Source organism: Sminthopsis crassicaudata, chromosome 5 (assembly GCF_048593235.1).
Source record: "Sminthopsis crassicaudata isolate SCR6 chromosome 5, ASM4859323v1, whole genome shotgun sequence".
Lineage (NCBI taxonomy): Eukaryota > Metazoa > Chordata > Mammalia > Dasyuromorphia > Dasyuridae > Sminthopsis > Sminthopsis crassicaudata.
In genome coordinates this window covers 34,045,846-34,072,429 of record NC_133621.1, presented here as the reverse complement: position 1 = coordinate 34,072,429, position 26,584 = coordinate 34,045,846, and the positions used below count along the sequence as shown (strand labels likewise).

The following is a 26,584-nucleotide window of genomic DNA, read 5'->3' as shown; positions in this document are numbered from 1 at the left end:
AGGGCATAGTTATGACAAATATTCTGGATCTAAACTACTGAGCCTTTTGTGACTCCTGAAAACGAGGCACTAATCACTCACTACCTGATGGGACTGGTTATAGATAGAGCAGAACATAATGTGCTCCAAAATCTCGACAAATAACAGGACTGTTACAACAGGCTCCTTAAATAATTATATCCCCTAAGAATTTATGAGCGATTCAAAGTCTCCCCAACAAGAGAACTATTAGGAAAATTATTTCTATTAAATTGAATAAGTTAGAATTTATAAAGCACCTGCGATGTGCTGGTCAGAAGTTAGGGGGGCTTTTGAGGGGGGAAGGTCCCCCAAATGCTCATGATAAATGCTGAAGAAGGAAACATAAGCTAGGACTTTCCTTTTAAAAGGGGGCATTTGCCTACCAATCATTGTCAATAAGCATTTATTAAGCTCCTATTATGTGCCAGGCACTATGTTGAATACTAAGAACGAGCCAATCCCAGAATTCATTAAGTTTACCTTCCATCGAGTAGATTACATCTCTGTGGAGATGTACATAAAATAGGTAGGGAATAAATACAAAATTAGTACAAGGTAATTGGGGAGACATGGGACTAGCAACTGAGTAGAACAAGATGGGCTTCACATTGAAGGCAATGTTTTGGTTGATGCCTGAAGAAACTAAGGGATACTACAAAGCAGAAACGAGGCAGGAAGGACAGACAGTGCAAAAACTATGGGGACAAGAAATCGTGTTCCATATATGAAGAATGGAAAGAAAGCCAATCTGGCTAGACCCTAAATCCAACAATCAGCAAACATTTATTTTTTCCCTCAATGGTAGTATTTTGTTTTTTCAAATACATGTAAAGATAATTTTCAACATTTATTTTTGTAAGACTTTGCATTCCAAATTTTCCTCCCTCCTTCCCTCCATCCCAAGACAGCAAGCGACCTTATACAGGTTAAACATGAGCACCTACTATGTGCCAGGCATAACAAACAGTCCCTCCCCTCAAAGAGCTTACAACCTAACAGAGTGTGCAATGAGGGTGTTTCCATGGCAAAGGATCCTCCCCTCCTTGTTTTTCCCCCCTAAATCTTTTTAATTCTTATGACTTAACATTTTTCCAAATAACTTAGAGATTAGCTATACTGGATAAGTGAGCTTGATATAATTTTTGAAATAAAATTTGGACTCAAGATGCTTTAAAAGACCTTTCCTAAATTCAGTAAGAGACAAATGAAGGAAACCATAATTCTGGGGGCCATCTGGTGTAGCAATTAAGGTCCAGACCCGGATTCAAATTCCCCACCAGACACCTCACAGCTGTGTGGCCCTAAGCAAGTTATTTAAATGCTACAAGTTTCATTTTCCTTCTCTAACAGACATGAGGACGTCTCGGGTCTAAACCTATGATTCTATCAGTGCTAAAATATCACATCTGTCAAAGCCACAGAAACTACTTACTAAACACTGAAATGCAAGAGACCATGAACCTCAATGTGTGGGGGAAAGCTTCCTGGGCCTCAGTTTCCTTACTTGTAAAATGAGTGGTTGTTAAGATCAGTGGTTCTCAAACTTGTGCTTTGGGATCTTTATACTAGTAAAAATTATCAAGAATTTATCCAAAGAGTTTTTGTTTATATTTATAGATATTTACATATTAGAAATAAAAGCTAATTTTGAATCTGTTGACCCTCTGAAAGGGTTTCAGAGACACCCACACACACACAATTCTCTGGCCATACTTTGAGAGAACCACTGGTTTAGATGATTTTTAAGGTCTCATTTAGTGATATATCTACAGACTTTCTATGTCATAAATACAGGTTCAGACTCTCCTGACTGCCACAACTATCCCTTATTGTCCCAAAATTAACAGAAAAGGGTAGGTGTTAGACACATACAAAACCTAATACGGACCATGGCCAGATGGGAACTGAACAATGGGCAGGACATCCTCCCACCTTAAAGACTCACCTGATTCCCTCTGCCTTTCTCCCTTCCCAAATTATCCTAGCTGTTTTTTGTATCTACACAAATGCATTAGAACTTAAGCTACTTGAGGTCAGGAGTCATCTTGGCTTTTGTCTTACTCTCCCAATCTTGAATGACATCAGAATTTGGAGGACCCCCCCAAAATACTGATTTCTCTAAATCTGTCTCGTTACTTCTTCAGCTCTGACCTAGATTTATGCCCCTAGATTATGCCTACCATGGTCAGCACCTACAAATGTTTTTTGTACTAAATGAAAGAGAAAGAAATGTTTTTTGTATTAAATGAAATTAAAGGGCCTTAAAATAAGAAGGAAAACTCCTGCCAAATGGCAAACCGTTTGCTTGTTCAGATCCTACGCTACCATTCTCACAGATTCTGAGAACCGGAAAGTATCGGGGGGGACCCTTCCTCTGCTCCAACGGGAAATGGGGTCCTACATGGGATTGTTCCTGCTATTCTGTGATCCTACCTAGCCCGCAGCACTTGGCTCGGGGTGGTCCAAAAAAGCTTACTCGGCGGTTAGGAGGACCTATTCAGGCCCATTCTGTGTTGACACAGCCTATGTGTTTGTGCCGTTGCTGGGGACATAATCTTTGTTATGCTATTCAACTATGGCTATTTTCCAAGAATCCATAATGAACAAGTAAGCTCTTCTTCCTAGCACTTGAAATATTTCAAATTATCAGTTGGCTTGAAGCTTTTCAAGAAGCTCGAGTGGTCTTTTTTATTCCCATATAGGGTCCTGATAAAACTATATATAGAAACGTCAAGACTTTGGGCATTTACTCCGGACGCCTTGAGTGGATTTGGGAAGAGTTGAATGGACCCCCAGTAAGGCTTCTGAACAGCAATTATTCTTACAAAAGACATTAAAGGGTCTATTTAAAAATAATAAACATGTAACATCTCATGCAAGCCATAAATCCCTCAGACACCCGTCAGAGCACCCAGTTTAAACAATGTCCTCGTTTTCCCATGCCCTGAGCTACAAATCAGAATGTGTGTATGTGGGAAAGAGAGAGGCAAAAATGTGTGGGTGGATCAATAGACTTGTTTGGGGGTTTATTTTTGGCCTCATTTGTGAATAATTAGAAATTGATGGAGGCAAACAAAAGTCTAAATTGGCAGGCAATTTTCTAACTAGAAAAAAATGGCAGGATGCAAATGATGGGTCAAATTCTCAATCTTTTGGAAACAAGAGGAAAACTAATTGGCTCTTTCCCAATCCATCAGAGAAGGTAATCTTATAGGGTCCATAAACTTGTTTGTGTGCTTAATATTTTGACAGCAGTCATTTAAATGATTTGTTTTCTTTGTACTCCAATGTATTTTTTTTTTATAATTATCACCCTGAGAAGGAGACAGACATCCAAAGAGCTCCGTGGCATGGACCCATACCTGACCTAGAGAAATACAACAAAACAGGTACAAAGGAGACATTGGGTGGTCACTCAGCACTGACTCTAAGCACCATCATAGTGATTATCTGGTTAGGGATCGTAAAGTACCACAAATCTCAGAGAATCAAAATTATGGTCAACAACAACAAAAAAAAAAAAAAAAAAAAATGAGGAGATGTATAAATGGTGGGTGGGAATGGGCGTTAGCGCAGTGTTAACAAATTCCACATAAGAAGCAGGTCCAAAAGGCAGAGAACGAGGGATACTGGATGGGCCATCCATTTGTTACAATGGCAGCCACCCAACAGCAAGAGATTAAGAGGGAGCTACCCAGTAGGAATAACTGATGGACAAGGGACACAGAAAATGCTCAGTGGGTCCAAGTGTCTCAAGGCAAGCTCAACTTATAGGAGGCAGTAGAAAAAACTCCCAGAGTGACTCAGTGTATAAAGAATGTCATGAGACTTGCAAAGCATGAGGTGGAAATCAGAAAAAGTCCACACAAAGTTTCACTACCTTTTATTCCCTGTCCCCAGCACCCTCACCACTTCCTCTTCTATCAACACACAATGACAATATTTTGGAAGAATCACGGCACTCCATAAATAAATGGTGACTTGGATGACATCATCACCAAGGGGGCCCACATAAAGAACCCAATAGCCCGCTGGGGGAGATACCGGTCCATCCGACTCCCGAACCCTGGCACCGGTTCTAGAAAAACCAGTGGCCAAAGCCACATTCTAACCGAAGCTATTTGGGCCATTTGTCATTTCCTGTCCAGATGTTTGCAGTTAAGTCTCCTTTCATGGTAGATAAACCATTAGCAGCTGTTTAGTCTGAGGATTTATATATTAGGAGGCAAAAAAAACCCAAATACCATCATCTTTAATGTCTCGTACATGTTGTAGCCACTAAGGATTTTCCATTCCCACAGAATTGTGAAATGGGAAAAAAAGGGAGGTAGAGACTGGGAAGGGAAATCTAGTGACCGGGAACAGGTTTCTGGCAAAGTTCCATTTTCCTGGAACCCTGCAACAACCTATCCACACTGAATTATTTTGTAAGGTATTGTTGAAAAGTAATGTCTAGTGATGTGTTTCCTCAGAGATTTCCATTTACCTTAATATTTTCTATTGAATAAGAGGGTATTCCTGGTCATAACAGTGCTCAGAGGTACCATCTTTGGATACTTCTCACCTGTAAAAGGAGGCCCTATCTTTGGATAGTCCTTGTTCATCACAGTGAGAGGAGATACATCTTTAAGCACTCCTGGCTTAAAACTAGGAAAGGGGCCACTTTCTTTGTGTATTCCTGGCTCATAAGAGGAAACTCCATCTTTATATATTCCTAGCTCACAACAACAAGAAGGGATGCCTTCTTTGGGTATTCCTGGCTCACAACAGTAAGGGAGGAACCATCTTCAAACCATCCCATGCACGAGTCACTTTAGAACAATCTAAAGAGGCAAAATGGTCTCCCTTCAGTTGTCCCAATAGATCAAGTCCAGGTACATGAAATTCATCAATTCTTCTAATCATCCCTAAAGGTTTTTCAAGGGATTTTTGCCTTCTCTAATTCTCCACAGTTGTTCTGCCCCAGACCCCCTACATCAGTTTCCATCACACATAGACCAATTATAAGAAGGAAAAGGACCTATTTAGACAAAAATATTTATAGCAGTTCTTTTTGTGGTGGCTAAGAATTAGAAATCAAAGGGATGCCTGTTATTTGGGGAAGGTTAAACAAGCTGTGGTATATTGTTGTAATGGAATATTGTGTTATTCAAAATGACAAACAGGATGATTTCAGAAAAATCTGGAAAGACTTACATGAACTGATACAGAGTTATGTAAGAACTAGCAAAAAGTTAAACATAATAGGAAAAATAGTGGACACAAAACAACTTAGCTATTCTCAGCAATACAATGATCCAAGATAATTCCAAAAGACTAATGATAAAGCATATTACCCAATTCCAGAAAAAGACAGACTGAAGCATGCTATTTTTTGACTTTCTTTCACTCTTTTTCTTTTATCTGAGTCTTTTTATATAAAATGTTTTAAATAATTGTATGTGTAAAACTTCTATTTGCATAGTATTTCAAGAGGGGGGAAAAGGAAGGGAGGAGGGATAGAATTTGGAACTCAAGACTTAAAAAAGGTTAAAATTTTCTCTTAACATGTAATTGGGGGAATAAAATGTATTAAAAAAATAAAGGCATTCCCTATATACAGAGCAAATTTTTAAAAATCCTTTAAGACAAGAACAAGTATCTTAAGATAATAGATTTAAAGCTGAAAGAAACCTGCAGACCACTAAATCCAATTCCTTTTCATTTTTCAGATAAAGAAACTGAGCCTCTTTGTTCATGTTAGTAAATGGCAGAGGTTAGATTCAAATACAGACTATGAATTCAGTGTCATTTCCAGTGCAACAAAACTTCTCCATCTAAATCAGTATTTCTTAAATTTGGGAGGATCAGAGATCCTTTGGGAAGTCTTGTAAAATCTATAGATCTTTTTTTTCAGAATAATGTTTTTGAATGAATAAAATAAACACATAGGATCACAAAAGGAACCAATTATGCTGAAATACAGTTATCAAAATACCAAAAAAAAAAATTCATGGATCCCAGATTAAGAACTTTTGATTAAATCATTCAAAGAACATGAAGGATACAAAACAAACTACCAAAACCCAACTCTCAAAATGAATGCTACACTCTCACTTTCCAACAACCCCCAATAGAATAGTACTTTTTTTCATTTTTGTACTTAAATGATTTGGCTTTTTTTTTAATCAAGCTAGCTAATTTTTTATCTACTTATCTTTTTATCAAATCAATACATGTTTGCAGTTCTTTTTTATTTTCATAATTTCTACTTATTTTGAATTTCTGACTTTCTAGGGTTTCTTTGTCACTTGTAAACAAAATTCATTGATTTTTACTCAAATCATTTAATGTTTGTTTTTTTTTTTTTTTGATTTAGAGATATTCTGAGTTGCTAAAAAGTTCCAGGGCCATAATTTGAAGAATTATCCCAAGATTGGTATCCTACAGTTTGTAGACTGAATCCTACACTTTTATAAACTACAAAACAGATAGATGATGAATTCAACTCATGGGCTACAGTAATGACATCCAGAAAGCCATAGTGAAAAGAACAATGGGTTTGAAACTGGAATACTTGTGTTCAAATCTCCAACTCCCCTATTTGCTCTTTGGATGATCTTAGAAAAATCATTTTACCCCTTTGAAATCTATATTCCTCATGGTCATCTCTAATTTGTCTCTAATTCGTCTGATGACGAATATCATTCATTTCCATTTCAGCTACAACTCAATTATGTGCCTGCTGGGTATGGAGTTTTGTGATTATAGAAACCTCTGCATTCTAACTTGCTAAGCAGGAATAATAGCAGCCGTTGGAGAAAATGGACCATGAATAGGAAGAACCACGTTCGTTCAGCCTCTCTCACCAGCGTAGTGGTCAGTGCTCACAATTTCTCAGTTTTTCCCTCAATAAAATTCCCTCTACCATTTTTAAAAATTCAAATTCAGAGTCTCCCCTTTGCCTTTATGATATTTTTCCTCATTTCATGTCTACTTGTCTTTGCATATTCCAGCCACTGAAGTCACATGGCGCAGCAGAGGGACTGCTCTTGATAGCAAGATGACCTACGTTAAAATCCTGTCTCTGATCCATACTGGAAACCCTCTAAGGCTGTCAGGGACAGCTTTCCATCTGTATCAATGGAGGGAGCTTCCTGTCCCTTATTTCCCTCCCTACATCTGGTTGTCAAACACATAGGGACAGTTAAGTTTCTAGCAAAGCTCTCCAGTGGGCTTGGATCAGATTAAAACGTAACTGGAAAGTGTTGAACTAACTAAATAAAACTACAATACAACATAGATGATATTAATTTGTGTTTTCTAAGTAGATATGGGGTAGAAGTGATCCATTTCTAGCCTGAGTTTGAAACCCCAGGGAGGAAGGGGAGGTCTGGATTTGATGCTCCAAAATCTCTTCTGGCCCTAAAATTCTCTAAGATCACTTCCAAATGAGCAGTTTTTATTAATCTCCACCTGTGCCAGGAGGCAACTAGGTGGAACTATGGATAGAGCACTAAGATCTGTCCTCAAATACTTACTAGTTGGGCAAATCATTTAATCCTGTCTGCCTCAGTTTCCTCATCTGTAAAATGAGCAGAGAAAGAAATGGCCAACCACTCCAATATCTTTGCCAAGAAAACCCCTAAAAAGAGTCGGACATGATTGAAAACGGTTGGACAACAGCATGTCAGGTATTGTGCTAGACATCAGGGTTACACATACAAAGAACATTCGTTCTCAGGGAGCTAACATTCAAACAAGGCAGACAGCAAACGCATATATAAATATACTGAGGCACATATTTAACCCATATTTCTTGCTATCTAAGGAAAAAGGGGAAGAGGGAGAAAAAATTGGAACAAGATTTTGCAAAGGTGAATGTTAAAAACTATCTTTGCATGTATTTGGAAAAACAAAATGCATATAAATATAAAGTAAATACAAAGTAATTAAGGAGAGAGGGTAGCAGCCACTGCAGCAGAAAGGGTGTGGATTAAAAATGTTTCCTCCATTCTAAAGGAAATATATTCCATAAGTATTAGGCAAAAAAATCAACACAGAGACATCACAAAGATTGTTCCTATCAATTTAAGGCTTAAATAATGTGGGTTTTTTAGACTCTTGGAAGCTAATGTTATAAAAATCATAAAATTGCATTATAAAACTATAAAATACAAGTGATTCATTTTTTCTTATCTTTGAAGTCAAGGCTATGACTCATGAATGAGTTCATGAGATTATTCACAAAACTAAATCATACTTGCAGTATGCAGTATTTAGTCATTCTTTGTAAAATGTGTCCAGCTTTCAGAGTTTTGTTAGAGATCATTCAGCCAGAAGATAATTCAGACAAATTAAGGAGGTAGTCATTCTAACGAAAGTAAGCAAGTAATCCCTTAGAGAGTCCTTGGGATGAGACATGACAGACCGTGATGATTTGGTGTCTATCTGTCTTTCTGTCTGTCTCTCTCCCCCCACCCCCACCATATTCCCCTATATCCCAGCCAAATTCTTTACTCTTACTTTTGCCAAATCATTCCTTAAGTTCTCCCATTTTAACCATATTCTAATGGCTTCCCTCTCCCACCCCATTTCTGCTCTGCCTCTGCAACTGCTGCCCCCATAAAATCTAACTCAGATGTCATCTCTCCCCATTGTTCCTCACCCCTCAAATACCATTATTTGACTCCCTAGTATACCCTAAAGACCCAGAGTCTTTCCACCTGCCCCGCAATGTCTTTTGTCTGCCTCTTCCTAAATGTGTGACATTCAGCAAGTCACTGAAGTTCCAGTGGCCTGAATGTCTCTCCTGTGAAAAATGAGGGGAGGGAGATGGACTTGAATCTACAATCCTAAACTTAATGAGATCAGGGAAGGTGTCTAATTTTTCTCCATATCCTTCACAGTACTTAACACATAGCAAACACTCAATAAATATTTGCTGAATTGAATTTACACTTGGAGGCAAATATAAAATGCATTTAAGGGTAAACCAGTCCAATGAGCCACAACAAGCTTTCGTCATTATAGATCCTTCTGTCAGAAAACTATTTTCTCCAGCTGGAATTATAGCTGTTTGGCAGTGGAGGAGGTAAAACCTGGAATAAAGCAACCTTAGTTCCTGAATTACATTTAAAACAGAAGAAGAGAGAAAAAGAAAATAATATATTAGGAAAGCTGCTTGAGCAAAACCGTTGACCCACAATATTCTATTCTGATGAGTTACCCCCAAATGTGTGTCCCCGTTTCTCTGTCCCAATTCTTTCCCTGAAAATAAAGAGAAACTCCAGGCAGTAGATAAGAAATCCCAGACAATTGTAATGACTTGAAGAGACTTAGGACTCACGCACACAATTTGTACCTATCTGGTCCTGTCCATTAGGCGAAAGAATGAGCTTCACACAGAACAGGATTAACTGGGAGCCTCACTTGGGGGTGGGGCGCAGGTTGGAAAAACTCACTTAACCTGGGAGAACGTGGCTTCGTTCTGGCACATTAGACTAAGAAGTGCAAACACAGTAATTAACAGCGAATTCTGAAATTTCAACACACTAGCAAAGGGTGTCACACCAGAGGGAAACAGGAAAAACTGGAAGGAATAAATTAAGCTGGATGAACTGGCACTGAGGAGACCTGATGGGAGATGCTGGACAGCTCCGTGGTGGAGAACAAGGAGCTACCACCACATGCCCAAAGCCAAGGAGACTGGGGGAAAAACAAATATTTAAAAATCAGGTGGGTAAAAGTCAGAAGGAGGCTGCCATAGAGAAAGGGGGAGAAGACCACAGAGGGGAAAAATTCCTCCGTCTACAACCACTGACTTCGACGTCTCTAGTTAGTTTTTTCTGCTCTTTGCCAATGGAAATCTGCTAGGAGAAGCTGCTGTTAATCTCCCCAGTACACTAACACATGCCAATCACTGTAAACCCCAGTGCTATTTTTCTCCCCCAAGTGTGATCCACCTAATCAGCACAGTCCCGGGCTGAGCCCCAGCCTCCCCGCAGGAGCAATTCTAGGCCATAGCCTGGTAGGGCCCGGCAGCCCCTGTGTATTTTGTTTAATTATGAAACCTCTTCTTGGAAAGCCTACAATTCTCAGAAGAGACCAAGTAATTGTTAAAATTAGACACGAAAAGACAGAGAACAGCTTAAAGAGGACGCTCTCAACGACAGTTTTTCAAAGGATCCCTCAAAATTCAATTTCTTACTTTCTCAATTCTGCCCTTTCCAAATGCCAAATTAAATGTGCTGCTAAAAGATCTCGAGATGTGTGAGGGTTTTTTTTTTTTTTTTTTTTTTTTTTTTTTTTGCCTAAATTCAAGCCCCTCGTGATTTCCTTTCATCTGAAAAATCAGCACCAAGATTAATCTGTTAAATTACAAGCACAGGTAAGACATCCACACAGATAATCATAATACACCTGTCCCAATTTGCACATAACTGCATAATAATCGATCAAGGAGTATTTACTAAATACCTTTTTTATGCGAAGCTACTTAAATCTCAATGAAACATAGAACAGTTTTCAGGATATAAATACAAAATCAAAAGTAGGGTCTGTCCTCAGAAGCTTACAGTTTAGCCAAGGGAGAGAACATGGATATATGAATCAATGGATATAGGAAGAATACTCAATTACTTTTCCAGGTTCCAGTGGGAGTTTGGTACCCGCCATGATTCTGTGCTGAAAGCATTTGACATTTTAGTATGACCTGAGTGCCTTTTCTCACTATCTGACAATGGCAAGGGACAGAATACTGTGCTAATTAAAAGAAAAATGGATTCTGACCCTGGTTGTCTTCCTGAGCCTCTTCAGGGGCAAAGGATGGAGAAGCACTAGCTTTTCTCCACCTCAAAAACACGGCAACCGTGTGGAGGGGGAGGCTCCTACAGGGACTCTCAGTTAAATGACTTTTAAGTCTGGTCCGCAAAGGACTTTTTCTCTTTTGTGTCTGTTCTTTCCTGATTTTAAATGAAAAAGTGTCTGTCCTGAGGTGGACACATTCAAGCTTGGAGATGAGTTCAAGAGGGCTAACGATCCTGGGTCAGAGCTGAATGCCTGCCAAGGAGAGGCGGCCATCCACAAGAAAACCAGTCCAAGACTGAGCATTTTATGTGCCAACGGGTACCTGAAGTTGTTTGGACAGTGCAGAGCCCAGGTGAAATACTTAATGAGCAATCCTGAAAACCGTTTTATGTTCCAATGAGGTTGAAGGGTCAGTCTCCCAATCAACCACAATCACAGTTACTGAATCTTGTTTTAAATTATTCTGTTAATGCTTACTGTGAGTCTCTTGAGTAGAATCTTTTTTTCTGTGCATTGGAATAAGTTACTCTTCCCAAACCTGATTTGTACTGTATAATAAAGAATCTTTTAACCTCTCCTTTTTGGGGAAACCCCAGATATGAGCTGCAATTTAAAGTTTGACTCTGGGACAGACATTTAATTTAAACTTTGGCTCTGGGGCACTGGAGTGAGGGTTTAATAAGTCAAGGAATGGGGAAAAGGGACTCTAAATTGGAAGCCAGGCTGTCCCAAAACTGAGCCAGATTGGAACAAGAAGTATCACCTTGATCTTTGTGGACTCAATACAAAATGGTAATGATAATGTAAGATGTAATAATCCTGGAAAAGGAGATCGGGGACCAGTTATGAAGGGTTTTAAATAGCAAGCAAAAGGAGAGAATATGTATCTTGGAAGCAATAAGGAGACAGTAAAGTCTGTTGAGTAGGGAAGGGACACAATCAGATTTCTGCTGCGGGAAAATCAACTTGGCATTTGGGTGAAGGATGACCAGGAGAGGGGAAAGGAACCTTTTAGGAGTCTCCCCATGATCTATGTTGGCGGGGATGAGGGCCTTACCTATGTAAGTCAAGAGGAACAGAAATTCAAGTATACCTTTCACATCATGACTTTTCCCATCACAGTTTCACTATATTCAATAGTAAGAAATTAAATGGGAAGTTGGGGGGAGTTTTGTGAAAGCCACAAACAATATGTGAATGCCAGCAGGTGACAGAAGTTTAGAAACTCAGAAATGTATAAAATATAGGTAGAGTATTGTATACTATCAACAAATTCTATATTTAACACCCTAATAATTCAGACTTCTCCCCGGTAGGACGGAAGAGCTAAAAAGGGGTTAGCTGGACTTTCCAGATTGCGAGGGCACTGCACCCCTAACCTCCATAATGTAGAAGGGATAATAGCAATTGATATTGTGGTGGTAATAAGCACATTATGAAGGCACAGAACATCAGGTAAGGCACACGATGTATGTAAGGTTTTTCTGGTATGCTAGTAAGGTAGCTACGTGGTCCTATGGAAACCGGCTTATCTTGAATTCTGTTCTATTTTATCACATTTTTAAAAAATAATTTTTTATTAATATCTTGTGTTTTTTTAACCTAACAAAGAGTTTTTTAAAATCAACAAAACTGATCAATACATAAAAAAAGAAATCTAAAACTATGTGCCCTGAACTCCTCTGATGGATCTCTGCAAAGGGGTAGATATCCACACTTTTTAAAGATGGGGTTACAGTGTGTTTTCTCCTTAGATTAGATTTAGAATTGAAATAAAGGAGAATATCACAGGATCTAACCTCCCAGCCAAAGCACACAGCAATATAGTGGAAGAGAGTTCTCTCCCTGGGGTCTTCTCGCTGCCAGACTTATTTGTAATCCGGAAGACAGCCCTGCTTTTAATTCCACGTCGATCACTGCATTATCTGCCATGAAGTGCCACCAAGGGAGAGGCCATCCGCAACAATGTGGGGCCTGTGAATCTTTGGAGGAGAGCTTGCTGACCTACGGCGGAAGCAGGAGACTCAGGTCTCCAGCCGACAGTCAATCTCTAATGGAGTGACCAACTGGGTCCAGCTGGCTGACGGCCACTGTGGTATTTGCATTGAAATTTTTTTTAAATAAATGTATGCTACCCAAGAGTATCTTGGCCAAATTAGTTAACCTCATTGGAGATTGGTTTCCACGCTGGCAAAAAAAAAAAAAAGGTTTTATGAGGTCCGGTCCAGCTCTAGAAATAAGATTCTAGGGTCCTTTCCCTTTGCTTTTGTGCATGGTCTTGGCAAGGCTGGCTCCCTAGCCAGGTCCCACCCACATATTCCCATCACTACATGATGCTATTTGGGGACCTCGGACCCCTGAAATGTGGGGCTTCTTCTAAATGCTGAGACTACTGTTCCAAAACATTGGGCTTAGGAGATGAATAAGACCCAGCTCGTATGTAATTCTAAGCCTCTCAGCCTGGAATGGGGCAGAAACCACAACTAGACTCGGTTTCAGTTACAATTCAGTGAATTGTTGAAAATTAACACTTTCTATCCAACAATGCAGGGCATCCCACCTCGCTTTGCTCAAAGTCTGAGCTCTGATCAAATCCATAACCTCCCTGAGAGCCTGGTGAAAGATTCCTGCATCATCAAGGGATCCGAAAAAGTTAATTTTAGGAAAACTGGTCAATTGACCAGTCTTTTTTTTTTTTTTTTTTTTTTTTTTTAACACATCTAGGTTTGGGGGGTTTTTGCATATCCATTCCCCGACAAGCTTCCCCCTTGCCAGTCAATAGTACTTTCCTTCCCATTACAGCAAAATATCCAAACAAAGAAAGTCAAAGAAAACCATTTGGCACATCAGCTGAGAGTGGAATAATCTCCCCCAAAAGGGACTATTTCTTAGCAGTCACCTGGAGCCAGCAGTGGTCATGTACCTGAGCCAAGTTCTGCTGTCCCGAGATCACAGACTGGGACTGGATGCTACCGCTGAAGCTGTTGGGTTCAACTCATTCATTTTACAGATGAGCAAACTGAGAATCACACGGGTAAAAAGTGTCAGAGTCAGGATCGGAACTCAGGTCTCTGACTCCAAATGCATCCCTGCTCCCTCAATGTCCTGCTGGCCTTTGAATATTCCATTCCATCCTCATCATCAGCCGATTGATGGATACATACATTTGTCTATAGCTTCTTACTACTAAAAGAAGCACGTGTATTTTTGCTGGAAGAAGGAACCCACTTTTGGGAGGGCTGACCCAGTCTCAGAGGAAACGTTGGCCAGTTAGGAGCTACTTGTACATGTGGGACAAGGCTACTCGGTTCTAATTTTCAAAGAGGCAGTAACAGTACTGAATCATCAGAGAACCCCATCTCCGATGATTCCTATCAATGTGATCTCAACCAAAACAAGTTCCCAAAGCCTCAGTTTCCTAAACTCTAAAATACAAGAGAGATGGACTACATATTCTTACAAACCACACTGTTTTAATTATCTTAAGTTTTACCAAGATATTTCTTATTATTGCTCTTTAAAGTCCTGAGCCGGGTGAGCTTGCTAACGAACTTGCAGCTGGCCTGGTCATAAATCAGGGTTTATCTATCACAAAACATAACCTCTCATTAGCTGCAGCTACTCAGCAAATGCTCTGACCAGTCACTGACTTCCTATTTGAGAGCTAAATGATTTCACTTAAGTGAAATCATTTAGCTCTCAGAAGAAAGTATATAGACCGAGAAGCATTAGTCATCAGGCTTTTGGCAGATTTCACCAAAAATATGATTTTAATTATGCCTACTAAGGATTAATCGCAAAAGAAGACTTCTCTTGTTTTTGAATTGAGCTGGGTTTTGTTGTTGTTTTTTTTAACTAGATATACTCCCAACTGATAAAGAAAAATTCAAGTGTGCCTTTGGGAATCTATTTAATTTTTTGGTGGTGGGTTTTTTTAATGTTTTTTTTTTTTTTTATCATTTCATGATATAAAACATATGTTTTTCACATTTAGACGGAAAGAATGTATTAGTACTTTTCATTACCATACAAATATCTCTCTATTGTGACCTACATCATAACTAGCAGATAAAAGGCCCTAGTCAGTTCCTATTAGGCTTGGGGGTAACCTATAAAAATTTGGATTCCTTCTCGTTTTCAAAGGGAAGTCCTCAAACAATCAGCTTACATAAAGCCACAGGATTTTCTCTCTGTCTGTCTCTCTGAGTCTGTATCTCAAGCAATTAGAAAGCTATGAGAAGGAACTCCAAAAAAGTCATTTGGTCAACTCTCCTGCCTCTTTTGGGTCAAGGATTTTTAATTTTTTAAATCGGAGATCCTTACCAGGTCTAAACCAGAACACAGTAATAGCGACTTCAGTGTTGGAAAGAGCACGTTTCTTTTTTTTTTTTTTTTCAAACATTTATTTAAAAAAAATTAAGTTCCAAATTCTCTCCTCTCTCCAGTTCTTCATCCACTCATTGAAAAAGGAAGCAACATGATACCCGTTATCCACAGGGAGTCATGCAAAATATATTTCTACTTTAGCCGTGTTGCAGAAAAGCAGGAAAAATAAAGTTTTATATGTATGTGTGTGTGTGTGTGTGTGCGCGTGTGCGTGTGTGTGTACAATCTGTACTCAGGCTTCTCCGTTATTAGACAGTACTTTTCACTTCATTTCTAGCCCACGCTGACAATACCCAAAGGAACGGTGTCTGAGCACTAAGTATGTAGGATGCTCTCTTTGCATTCTTGTCAGGTTCCCCTAATGGCTGCTCAGGGGAGACAGCCAACTCTTAGTTCTCCAGTCCACTCACATGGCTCTGAAACCATCCTGAGAAGTCAATGATCTCTCTCTCCTTCCTCCTCTTCCTCTCACCTGCTGTCTCATCTTCTCCTCCATCTTCCTCCTTCCTGTCCCCCCAACTCCTATTTTTGTTCTCTTCCCTCCCTTTCCTCCTTCTCTGTCTGTCTCTCTCTGACTCTCCTTCCTTCCCCTTCTCTTTCTCTTCCTCTCTCGTTTCCCTTTTCCTAGAGCACTTTACCTGGATTTCTCCTCTGCTCCCATCACAAGCCACAAGGGATTAGCTCCTCACCTGAGTTCCCATTACCTGTGTATTCCCTCTCTCTCCCCTGTCTTCTCCCACCCTAGGACTAAGTTGTTTGCTTGCAGATGTGCAGACAAACCATTTAAGTTTGCCAAGACTTCAGTTTCCTACACTCAAAGGGTCCGTTCCCGGCTTCATCATCTTGGTCAAATCACTTAGATTACCTGGACCTGGGTTTCCTTAAATATAAAATGGAATGGGTTAGCTGAGGTGACCTCAAGCGTCCAACTCTTCTCTAAATCTATGATTCTTTGACTTCTGGGGTCCCAGGACCCTCCAGCCTCAAAATCCAGGATCTTCTGATTAAAGGATTTAAAAATCTCTTTATCCCCAATGCCTGACACACAGTAAGCACTTAATGAATCTTCATCAAATGGAAATCCCCTTCTCACTTGATTTCTATCCCAATACCTTATATACAGTAGGTGCTTAATGACTTCATCAAATGGAAAAATTCTTCTCTCAATTGTTTTCTATTCCAAAACCTGACACATAGTAGATCCTTAATTAATCTTCATCAAATGGAAGAATTCCTCTCTCTATTGATTGCTGTTCCAATATCTGATACACAGTCCCTTTCTCACTTGATTTCTATTCCAATACATGACACATAGTAGGTGCTTAATGACTCTTCATCAATGGAAGAATCCCTTTCTCAATTGATTTCTAGTCCAATACCTGACACATAATATGCTTAATGAATCTTCATCAAATGGAACAATTCCTCTCTCATTTGATTTCTATCCCAATACCTGACACATAGTAGGTGCTTAATGACTTCATCAAACGGAAGAATTCCTTTCTCAATTGATTTGTAGAACTTCTGGAGATTTAAATATCCTGATATAATCTGGGGGAATTGTTACAATAATGCAAATTCTAAAGAATACATTTTTTTTCTGTCTTTCTTTTTCAAATTAATAGCCTTCTCCAGTTCCCTCCTTCTGGGAGGACATCTCTTCAAAATAAATATTTTTTTCCTAGCTGAGCTTAATCCAATCAATTGCAAAAGGAAAGGGGCTGCAGGGGGGCCTCTGCCCAAGCCGTCAGACAGGGAATTGGGTTTTCATTAGGGACATTCTACGACGGGCTGGAGACCTAGGGTCAGAAGCACATGGACCGGACCCCAGGGCCCCAGACCTGGCCCGCCAGCAATCACCTGGGCCCTCCTTCCCCGCGTGAGCTCCCTCTCCCTGGCGCACTGGACACCCACCTCTCGGTCTTCTTGATCAGCACGGCCCGGAAGATTTGCTCCTGCGGCGTCTTCTCCCGCTCGTCCGTGGGCTGCACGAAGGGGTGCAGGGCGGCCAGGGTGAAGCCCTGCTGATAGAGCTCCTGAAGCTGCGTGGGGAGGTCCCGCAGGGAGGAGAGCCTGACGGCAGAGGACCGCGGGAGCTCCGCTGGAGGAGAGAACAAAGACAGACACCCATCAGTCCCACCGCCATCGAGGGGCTTGCTCCTGGCAAAGCCAGCCTGCTGCCAACGGCCTTCCCGACGTCATCTGCTGACAGACGAGGGAACCGGAGAGCATTTCAACAAACTACTTCAGAGTCCTGACGGACAGACTGCCCAATTCCCATTCTTCTTTTTTAAATTCATGATAAACTCCTGTGGCAAAGAATAACTGTTCAAGTTTTAATGAAATCACACTTATAAAACCATTTTTCTTATACTCCACTTTATGCTTTTGTTATTGTTTATCTTTAAAAAATTAAATGGTCTTTAATAAAGGACATGTTTCGTATTGCCTTATTAAGACCAAACACAAACCTTCCTCGCAGGGTTGCTATGAAGATCACTGTGTGTCAGGCATGTTTAGCACACAGTACATGGCATACAGCAAACACTTAATAAATGCTTACTGGTTGACTGATGGAGCCCTACGTCTACAGCTACACCCTGTGGTCAATAATCACAGGACAAAACACAGAATCACCAATTAACTGCTCTCTTGTTTGATGCCTCTCCAATAACCAGCACTGAAGGGCCTGCTGGGGCCAGGCTCTGGACACACAAGGCCCCTGCCCTCGTCTGTTGAAGATACAATCAATAAGTTGATTTGATCTTTTTGTTTGGTAAGACTTTGTGGTCCAAATTTTTCTTCCTTCCTCCCTCACCTCCTCCCTTTAGCAAGTAATCTGATATAGATTAAATATGTGCAATTCTTTTAAACATATTTCCGTATTTTTCATGTTGTTCTGACAAAAATCAGACCAAAAGGGAAAAAACATGAGAGAGAAAAAAGCAAACAACAACAAAAAAGGTAAAAGTCGTGTGCTTCGATCCCTATTCAGACTCTCTCTGGATGCAGATGGCACTTTCCATTCCAAACTTATTGGAACTGGCCTCAATCACCACATCAATGAGAAGAGCCCCGGCCTAAGGAAGTGATCATCGAGGAATCTTGTTACTGGTTCTACTCATTTCACTCAGCATCAGTTCCTGTAAGTCTCTCCATCCTGCTGATCTGAAATCTGAAATCCTCCTGCTGGTCGTTTCTTACAGAACAATAATATTCCATAACATTCGTATATCATAATTTATTCAGCCATGCTCCAACTGATGGGCATCCTCAGTGTCCAGTTTCTGCCACACACATTTTTGCACATGTGGCTCCCTACCCCTCCTTTAAGATCTCTTTGGGACACAGGCCCAGTAGAGACACTGTGGATCAAAAGATACATCATTTGGTCTCTGAGATGGAAAGGGGCACCAACTGGTGGGCACTCAAACCTTAGGGAAAATAAGGATCCCAAAAGACTAGGATGGGGAGGGACAGGAGAAGGGAGAGCTGGTAGTCTTGAGTGTAGACTCTGTGTGAGCGGGAATGAGGAGGGGAATAATGAGAGGTGGGCCTGGAAAGGTTGATGAGACAGATTATAAACGATCTTAGATGCCAGATGGGGGAGTTTGTGGGGTTCTTAATTCTAGAGATTTTTAAACATTTTTGACCTCATCAGTCCTGTGGCCACGGGAAAATATTTCCATAATTGTGTGGAGGATGGAACGGAGAGGGGAAACATAGGAAGCATCCCATCATCCTGGCACAGAACAGTGAGGGCTGAACTAGGGAAGTGGCCACAAGAACGAAGGAAAGAGGGTATCGCGAGAATGGAGGGAAGGGAGAAGTCACAGGAGTAATATTGTGATGTCAAAATCAAGGCAACTTGGCAACAATAAAATACGATATTTTTGGTCAAAAAACATTTTGCAATCCCAAAGAGAGGGCCTCGGTCAGGGCTGCAACTTTACAGCTCCAGATTGGCACTCGTGAGCTTCTGGAGTCAGCCCAATGTGGTGATTAAGATACAATGACAAATAAATTCTTAAATGAAAGCCTGACCCCGCATCTCCCTCCCACAAGGAGAAACCCTGGGTGCACCGATGATAGAAGGCCTTCGACTTCCAAGGCTTCTTGGTTCAGCCACCAAGACCACGGCCTTAAATAACCCGAGCAAATGGTTTCCCTGTTAATGCTAAAATAAAATAAAACCAGAGTGAATCTGCTGTTTTCTGACGCGTCCGTCCATTTTAACCTTCCAACCTCACCCCTTACTGCCCTGCAGTCCCTTCCAACTGCTGGCCTTCTGCTGGCATGGGGCATGCTGGGATACTAACTGTTGAGGGGGAAGGACAGGTTGTGTGAATGGCCATCACTGGCCCATAATAACAGATATTTATAAGGTGCTTTGCCCACACAGATGATCCTGGAAAGCAAGCCCTCTCCTCCTTTTCCAGATGAAAATCTGGGGATTTTTTAAAGCCTTGCGCCATGGGCACACCCATAGCCAAGTAATTCAACTTAATTCATCACACATTTACTAACATTATGTGCTGGATCTTTATTATATCATTATATTATAATAATATTTTTGTGTTTAACCCAAAGAGCACAACAACAGAAACAAAAATAAAACCAGCACCTGTCCTCAAGGAGGTTCTATTTTCCTGTGGAAAATAACATGCTCAAATAATTACAAAGTAATTGGAAGTATATTAAGGTACAGACTTAATTGCTAACACATGAGGGTCAGGAAAGACCTAATATGGCATTGAGCTGAGAATTACTGGAGGTGAAATTCAAACCTGGGTCTTCCACTTTAAGTCAAGCTCTGTCTACTATGACAAAGGACCTATGACTCTATAGATTTAAAAAGAGCAGCATAAAATCTCACAAATATATGTTTGAGTGAATGCTAGTGTAAGGAATTGGTGGAAATATTTTCATTTCTGCATCTAATTTCCAGTTCAGAAGGAGAGTCTCTTGGGTCTGAGACACCGGTCAGTTTCCTGGAAGGTCATGGGGGCTTGTTATTGCCAGCGAGGGGCAGAAGACTGCTGCAGCGGTCATTCAAGGGCCAGGCCTTGTGCGAGCCACTGAGGATGCAAAAATAGAATGTAGGGGTCTCTGCCCTCAGGGGGCTTGTATTCTTTTCGTTCTACAGGAGGAAAATGTGCATATATGGGTATATACGTATATATTGTTTCTACATATCGATTTATACACACACACAAACACTCCCCAAAATGAAAACCATTCAATACTAATTGGAGGGAAGACACTAGTCATTGAGCACATGTGGAAGGGTATCATATAGAGCCTAAGTCTAGAAGGGAGGCTTGGAGAGGCTGAGGGGAGGGAAGGGAACGCCTTCCAAGCAAAGGCACAGATGAGAAACTGGGTGTCTGGAGGGATGGCCGGCTTGGCTGGAACACAGAGCGTGAGGCTGGACAGACAGATCGGGCCCAGTCACGCCACAGGTGCCCATGCTCATCTCTCCCCTTCCTGCCTTTTACAGTCCCCATCCACCCCACACAATAGTGTGCTTTCTGACACACTGTCCTCTTCACTAACCTTCTGCAGGCAGACTGTCTCACCTGCCCAGCTAGATGGCAAATGCTTCTTTTGTAGCCCGAGTGCCTTCCACGGTGCTGGGCAAAGCATGCTCAGTTAAAAGCTGAATGAGTTTTAGTGAAGAACCGAATGACCTTTCAGGAAGAATGCCTTCCTGCTTAAAATAAAGTCCAAGAGGCAACATTTGCACATATTTGAAACGAGGCCTAATTTCCCAGTTTGTGCCCCTGCCATGTTTGTATAACAGTCAACAGACATAAAATAAATATTTCTGAGCTATGTGGACGTGGTTATATTCTGAGTTGCTTAAAAATATTATTCTATCTCTGCGGTTCAACCACCAGCAATTTAGTCTTTGAATCTAAATGCTGAGAAACTTCTGCTGAGGAGACACTTTTTGGGGGGACACAACCCTAAAACGTCTCTGGAAATACATTTTAAAAAAGAAACAAAGCACTATGGCCAAGAATTGGAACAATGGTGGGGGATGGGGGAGATCAGTGATTCATGGGCTCAAAATTTCTAAACAGTCCTAGAGAAAAGTCAGGTTTTCTTTTTTTTCCACCTTTTTGCTTCTCAAAAATGCACTCTAGCACTATTCATTGTCTGGAGGGTCCACTCTACCTTGCCCGGTCTCAGAAAGCCAGGATTCTGAGAGTTCAGATTCCAGACACAGGCAGTCCCGGGGTCGGCAATAATTGCCTATTTCCCCCCAACTTTACAAAGGCCCCAGGACAGCCCTGCAGCTTCTCGGAGCATCCTGCCAAGCAACCATCCACAAGTGCAAGCTAATCCCTCAAAAGTGATCCCTGGCTGGCCTGATTATGTTTGCCAGCCATAGCAGCAAAAGAGCGAGACCCTTTTCTATCCATGTAACTTCCCTCCCAGGTGGGCTTCAGGTAGGATTAACCATGCGGCGAGCTGGAGAAGCAAATCGAGGCACTTTAGTATCTCTGCCAAGGAAACCCAGTCAGAACAACTAAAACGACTCGAACCACCATGAAGCTTAACTTAAAGAGCCCAATGGGGAAGGCCAGAGTTCTCTGGAATATTCATGGCCATTATTCAACAAAATTTAATTAAGTTCCCATCAAAATGGTCATATCTTCAAAAACTCAATAAAATCAACTTTCATCAGGTATCTAAAGTGTCTTAAAGAACCCAATGGGGAAGGCTAGATAGAGTTCTTTGGAATATCCACAACCGTTATTCAATAAAATTTAGTTAAGCTCCCATCAAAATGGTCACACCTTCATATGTTCAATAAACTCAATAAAACCAACTTTTATCGGGTATTTAAAGTGTGCAGAGCACTGTACTAGACACTGAGAAGGATACAAGATTTAGATAAATACCATTCTTGCCCTCAAGGTTAAATAGTAGAAGGTTAAGATTTATAACACAGGTAACTGTAATAAATCAAAATACAGGATGCCAAGGAAAGTGCTACACAAAGTCTCGAAGAGCAGGAAAACCAAGCATTTGTCTTACATTGTTGGCAAATCCGCTCATTTTCAAAAGACATGCTTTTTATTAGTGAGCAATGTCCAGTTTTTGACCACACTGTTGTTGTTATTCTTTTTTTTTTTTTTTAATTTTTTTTATTATATATATATATATATTTTATAATATTATCCCTTGTATTCATTTTTCCAAATTACCCCCCCTCCCTTATTCCCTCCCCCCGACGACAGGCAATACCATACATTTTACATGTGTTACAATATAGTCTAAGTACAATACATGTGTGTGAATATCATTTTCTTGTTGCACAATAAACATTAGAATCCGAAGGTACATGCAACCTGGGCAGACAGATATTAGTGCTAACAATTTACATTCCCCTCCCAGTGTTTCTTCTCTGGGTGTATCTACCTCTGTCCATCATTGATCAACTGGAAGTGAGTTGGATCTTCTTTATGTTGAAGATTTCCACTTCCATCAGAATACATCCTCATACAGTATCGTTGTTGAAGTATACAGTGATCTTCTGGTTCTGCTCATTTCACTCAGCATCAGTTGATTTAAGTCTCTCCAACCCTCTCTGTATTCCTCCTGCTGGTCATTTCTTAGTGAGCAATAATATTCCATAACTTTCATATACCACAATTTACCCAACCATTCTCCAACTGATGGACATCCATTCATCCTCCAGTTTCTAGCTACAACAAAAAGAGCTGCCACAAACATTTTGGCACATATATGTCTCTTTCCGCTCTTTAGTATTTCTTTGGGATATAATCCCAGTAGTAGCGCTGCTGGGTCAAAGGGTATGCACAGTTTGATAACTTTTTGGGCATAATTCCAGATTGCTCTCCAGAATGGCCGGATTCTTTCACAACTCCACCAGCAATGTATTAGTGTCCCAATTTCCCCACATCCCCTCCAAAATTTGTCATTATTTGTTCCTGTCATCTTAGCCAATCTGACAGGTGTGTAGTGGTATCTCAGAGTGGTCTTAATTTGCATTTCTCTGATCAGTAGTGATTTGGAACACTCTTTCATGTGAGTGGATAGTTTCAATTTCTTCCTCTGAGAATTGTCTGTTCATATCCTTTGACCATTTATCAATTGGAGAATGGTTTGGTTTCTTATAAATTATGGTCAGTTCTCTATATATTTTGGAAATGAGACCTTTGTCAGAACCTTTGTTTTTAAAAATATTTTCCCAATTTGTTACTTCCCTTCTAATCTTGTTTGCATTAGTATTATTTGTACAGAAACTTTTTAGTTTGATGTAATCAAAATCTTCTATTTTGTGATCAATAATGATCTCTAGTTCTCCTCTGGTCATAAATTCCTTCCTCCTCCACAAGTCTGAGAGGTAGATTATCCTCTGTTCCTCTAATCTATTTATTATCTCCCTCTTTATGCCTAAATCATGGACCCATTTTGATCTTATCTTGGTATATGGTGTTAAGTGTGGATCCATATCTAATTTCTGCCATACTAATTTCCAGTTTTCCCAACAGTTTTTTCCGAATAATGAATTTTTATCCCTAATGTTGGAATCTTTGGGTTTGTCAAAGATTAGATTGCTATAGATGTACCCTTTTTTGTCCTTTGTATCTAATCTGTTCCACTGATCTACCGGTCTATTTCTTAGCCAATACCAAATGGTTTTGGTGACTGCTGCTATATAATATAGCTTTAGATCAGGTACACTTAGACCACCTTCCTCTGAGTTTTTTTTCATTAGTTCCCTTGCAATTCTTGACCTTTTATTCTTCCATATGAATTTTGTTGTTATTTTTTCTAGGTCATTAAAATAGTTTCTTGGGAGTCTGATTGGTATAGCACTAAATAAATAGATTAGTTTGGGGAGTATTGTCATCTTTATTATATTCGCTCGGCCTATCCAAGAGCACTGAATGTCTTTCCAATTATTTAAATCTGATTTTATTTTTGTGGCAAGTGTTTTGTAATTTTTCTCATATAATTCCTGACTTTTCTTTGGTAGATGGATTCCCAAATATTTTATACTATCAACATTTGTTTGGAATTGTTGTTATTCTTAAGTATATAAACAAAAGCATGGCTAAAAAGGTTTTATTCTCCAGTCTAACTAAAGTGAACTTTCCCTACTCCCCTCCTTTCTGCCTCAAAAATTCCCAAGATTATCACAAATCTTCCTTTCTCTCTCTGTCATCTCAAACGTGTTCCTGCTTCATTTTAGGGCTAACCCTGACCCTGCTTAGCCGGACCCTTGGATCCCACCTCTTCCAGGTCCTTCTCCATCAATGGCTCCGCAACTCCTCCCCCTTCCTTCTACCTTACTCAGGGTGTCTGCAGACCCTCGCTCACTCTCTCCTCAAGGACTTCCTATCTCCATCTTCCATCCCATCATCCTCCAATCCTTATCCCCGCCCTCGTGTTCATCAGCGACTTCCTAAATGACAAATTTAATGGTCTTCGGAGCCATTAGCACATAGAACGCCAGACCAGGGTCAGGAGGACATCTCCCTGAGTTAAAATCTGCCTCAGACACTTGTTAGCTATGTGATCCTGGACAAGTCACCTAACCCTGTCTGCCTCAGTTTCCTCATCTGTCAAATAAGCAGGAAAAGAAAATAGCAAAATCACTCCAGAATTTTTGTCAAAGAGAATCCCAGATGGGGTCATGAAGAACCAGACTGATAAAGCTGAACTACCAAAATGGTCTTCTTTGAGTCCTTATCCCTTAACATTTCAGCAGCATCCAAAACTGAGGACTGGTCTCATTTATTAAGCTCTTGTGAAGTTCTGAGTATTGTGATAATTTGGAGAATAAAAAGGCAAAAATGCTCCAATGCTGCCTGCCCTCAAGTCACATTCTGACTGAGAAAACAACAAAAATACAAAAAAACAAGCTTTTTAGAATAGAGATTGTTACTTTTGTTGGTGTTTATACTTTTAATACCAACATGGAGCCTGGTATACAGCGGCTTTTAATAAATGCTCAACTCAATAAGTTTCTCACACCTTCTAGTTCCTTCTTCCACCTCCATAGTTTTGAACAGTTTGTCCTTCAGGCTCGAGATGGATTTCTGTTTCCTCCTAACCTCCTTCAAAATTCAGATCAGGCACCAGCCCTTCCTAATTCCCTCGCAATTCTGCCTCTTCCTGAAAATGTCACCTCCCGGGCTTAAAAACAGCACAAAGATTTTGGGGACAAATTGTCCATGAAATCCAACACAGCATCGCCTCACATAGAATGTAAACTCTTCAAGGACATTTCTGTGTTTCTATCCCAAGTACTTAACCCAGCATCAGAAACAGCAGGTGTTTAATAAATGCTCTGTGGCTGAATAGTAGCCAACGTACTATTAAATAATTATTATTAAATATTATTTATTTAAAGAAGGGAAAATACTAAAACCAATTTTTATGCTTTAGGATACCAAGGGCTTTGCATAGCTAGATCATGATACGGCTAACTAAATACAGCTCTTAACATCTGAAAAATGGGATCACCAATAATAATATGATATAAATGATATAATATATAATAATAGTACTATTAAAAGTAATAATATAATAATAAAAGTTAAAATGATAATAAAATAAAAATAAAAAGGAATACTATTATAATAATGTATAAATAATATAATATAAATAATTATGATAGTTAGCATTTATATAGCACCTACTATATGCCAGACATGTGATAAGCACTGGACAAATATCTCATTTGATGCTCACAACAACCCTAGAAGACAGACACTATTATCATCCCCATTTTACTGTTGTGAAAACTGAGGCAAACAAAGCAGCTTGCCCAAAGTCACACAGCTTCTAACCGATCAGAGCTAAGATGTGAACTCAAGTCGCCCTCTGACTCCAGAACCACCCTATTCTTCTGCCTCCAAACCAATCTGAGTCGGATTAATCTAAAGTCATGGGGATTATTTAGCAAAGCATGCTCCACCATGGCGGAGAAAAAGGTGCTGAATGTGCACATCAGCTGCGAATACTGATCAAAGTCATAATCATGCCCCAGTTCTTTAGTCAACTTCCACTGAGAAAAGATAACCAAGATTCATAAAATAACACTTTTTAATGATATATTAAAGCTCATGCTGTCTGGAAAAGCAACCTGATAATACATGAATATTAAAAAAACAACAACTGGCTACGAAGTGAGCCCAGGATCTTGACAGAATCCTTCATTAACTTAAAAGCCTTTATGGGAGCCGAGGCAGGGGAGATATTCCAAGAACCTTAATTCTTTAGAACTTCTAACCAAAAGAAAACCAAGGAACAGCTTAGAATGAGTCAGACGAAAGGCTACTTATTAATATTTTATGTCATTTTTTCCCTTAATTGATTATGGTAACTGACACTCTCAATAGTT

At 40.1% G+C, this 26,584-nt stretch overlaps 1 protein-coding gene across 2 annotated transcripts in view; it reads right to left on the bottom strand.

Annotated features, from left to right (window-relative positions):
- The window catches only part of RFTN1 (raftlin, lipid raft linker 1), a 175,668-nt gene that overhangs the window by 89,633 nt on the left and 59,451 nt on the right, over positions 1 to 26,584 (bottom strand). For both annotated transcript variants that reach the window (XM_074270108.1, XM_074270107.1), the window contains exon 3: positions 17,110 to 17,296. In XM_074270108.1, coding sequence (XP_074126209.1) covers positions 17,110 to 17,296 — 187 coding nt within the window. The remainder of the gene's footprint in view (positions 1 to 17,109; positions 17,297 to 26,584) is intronic.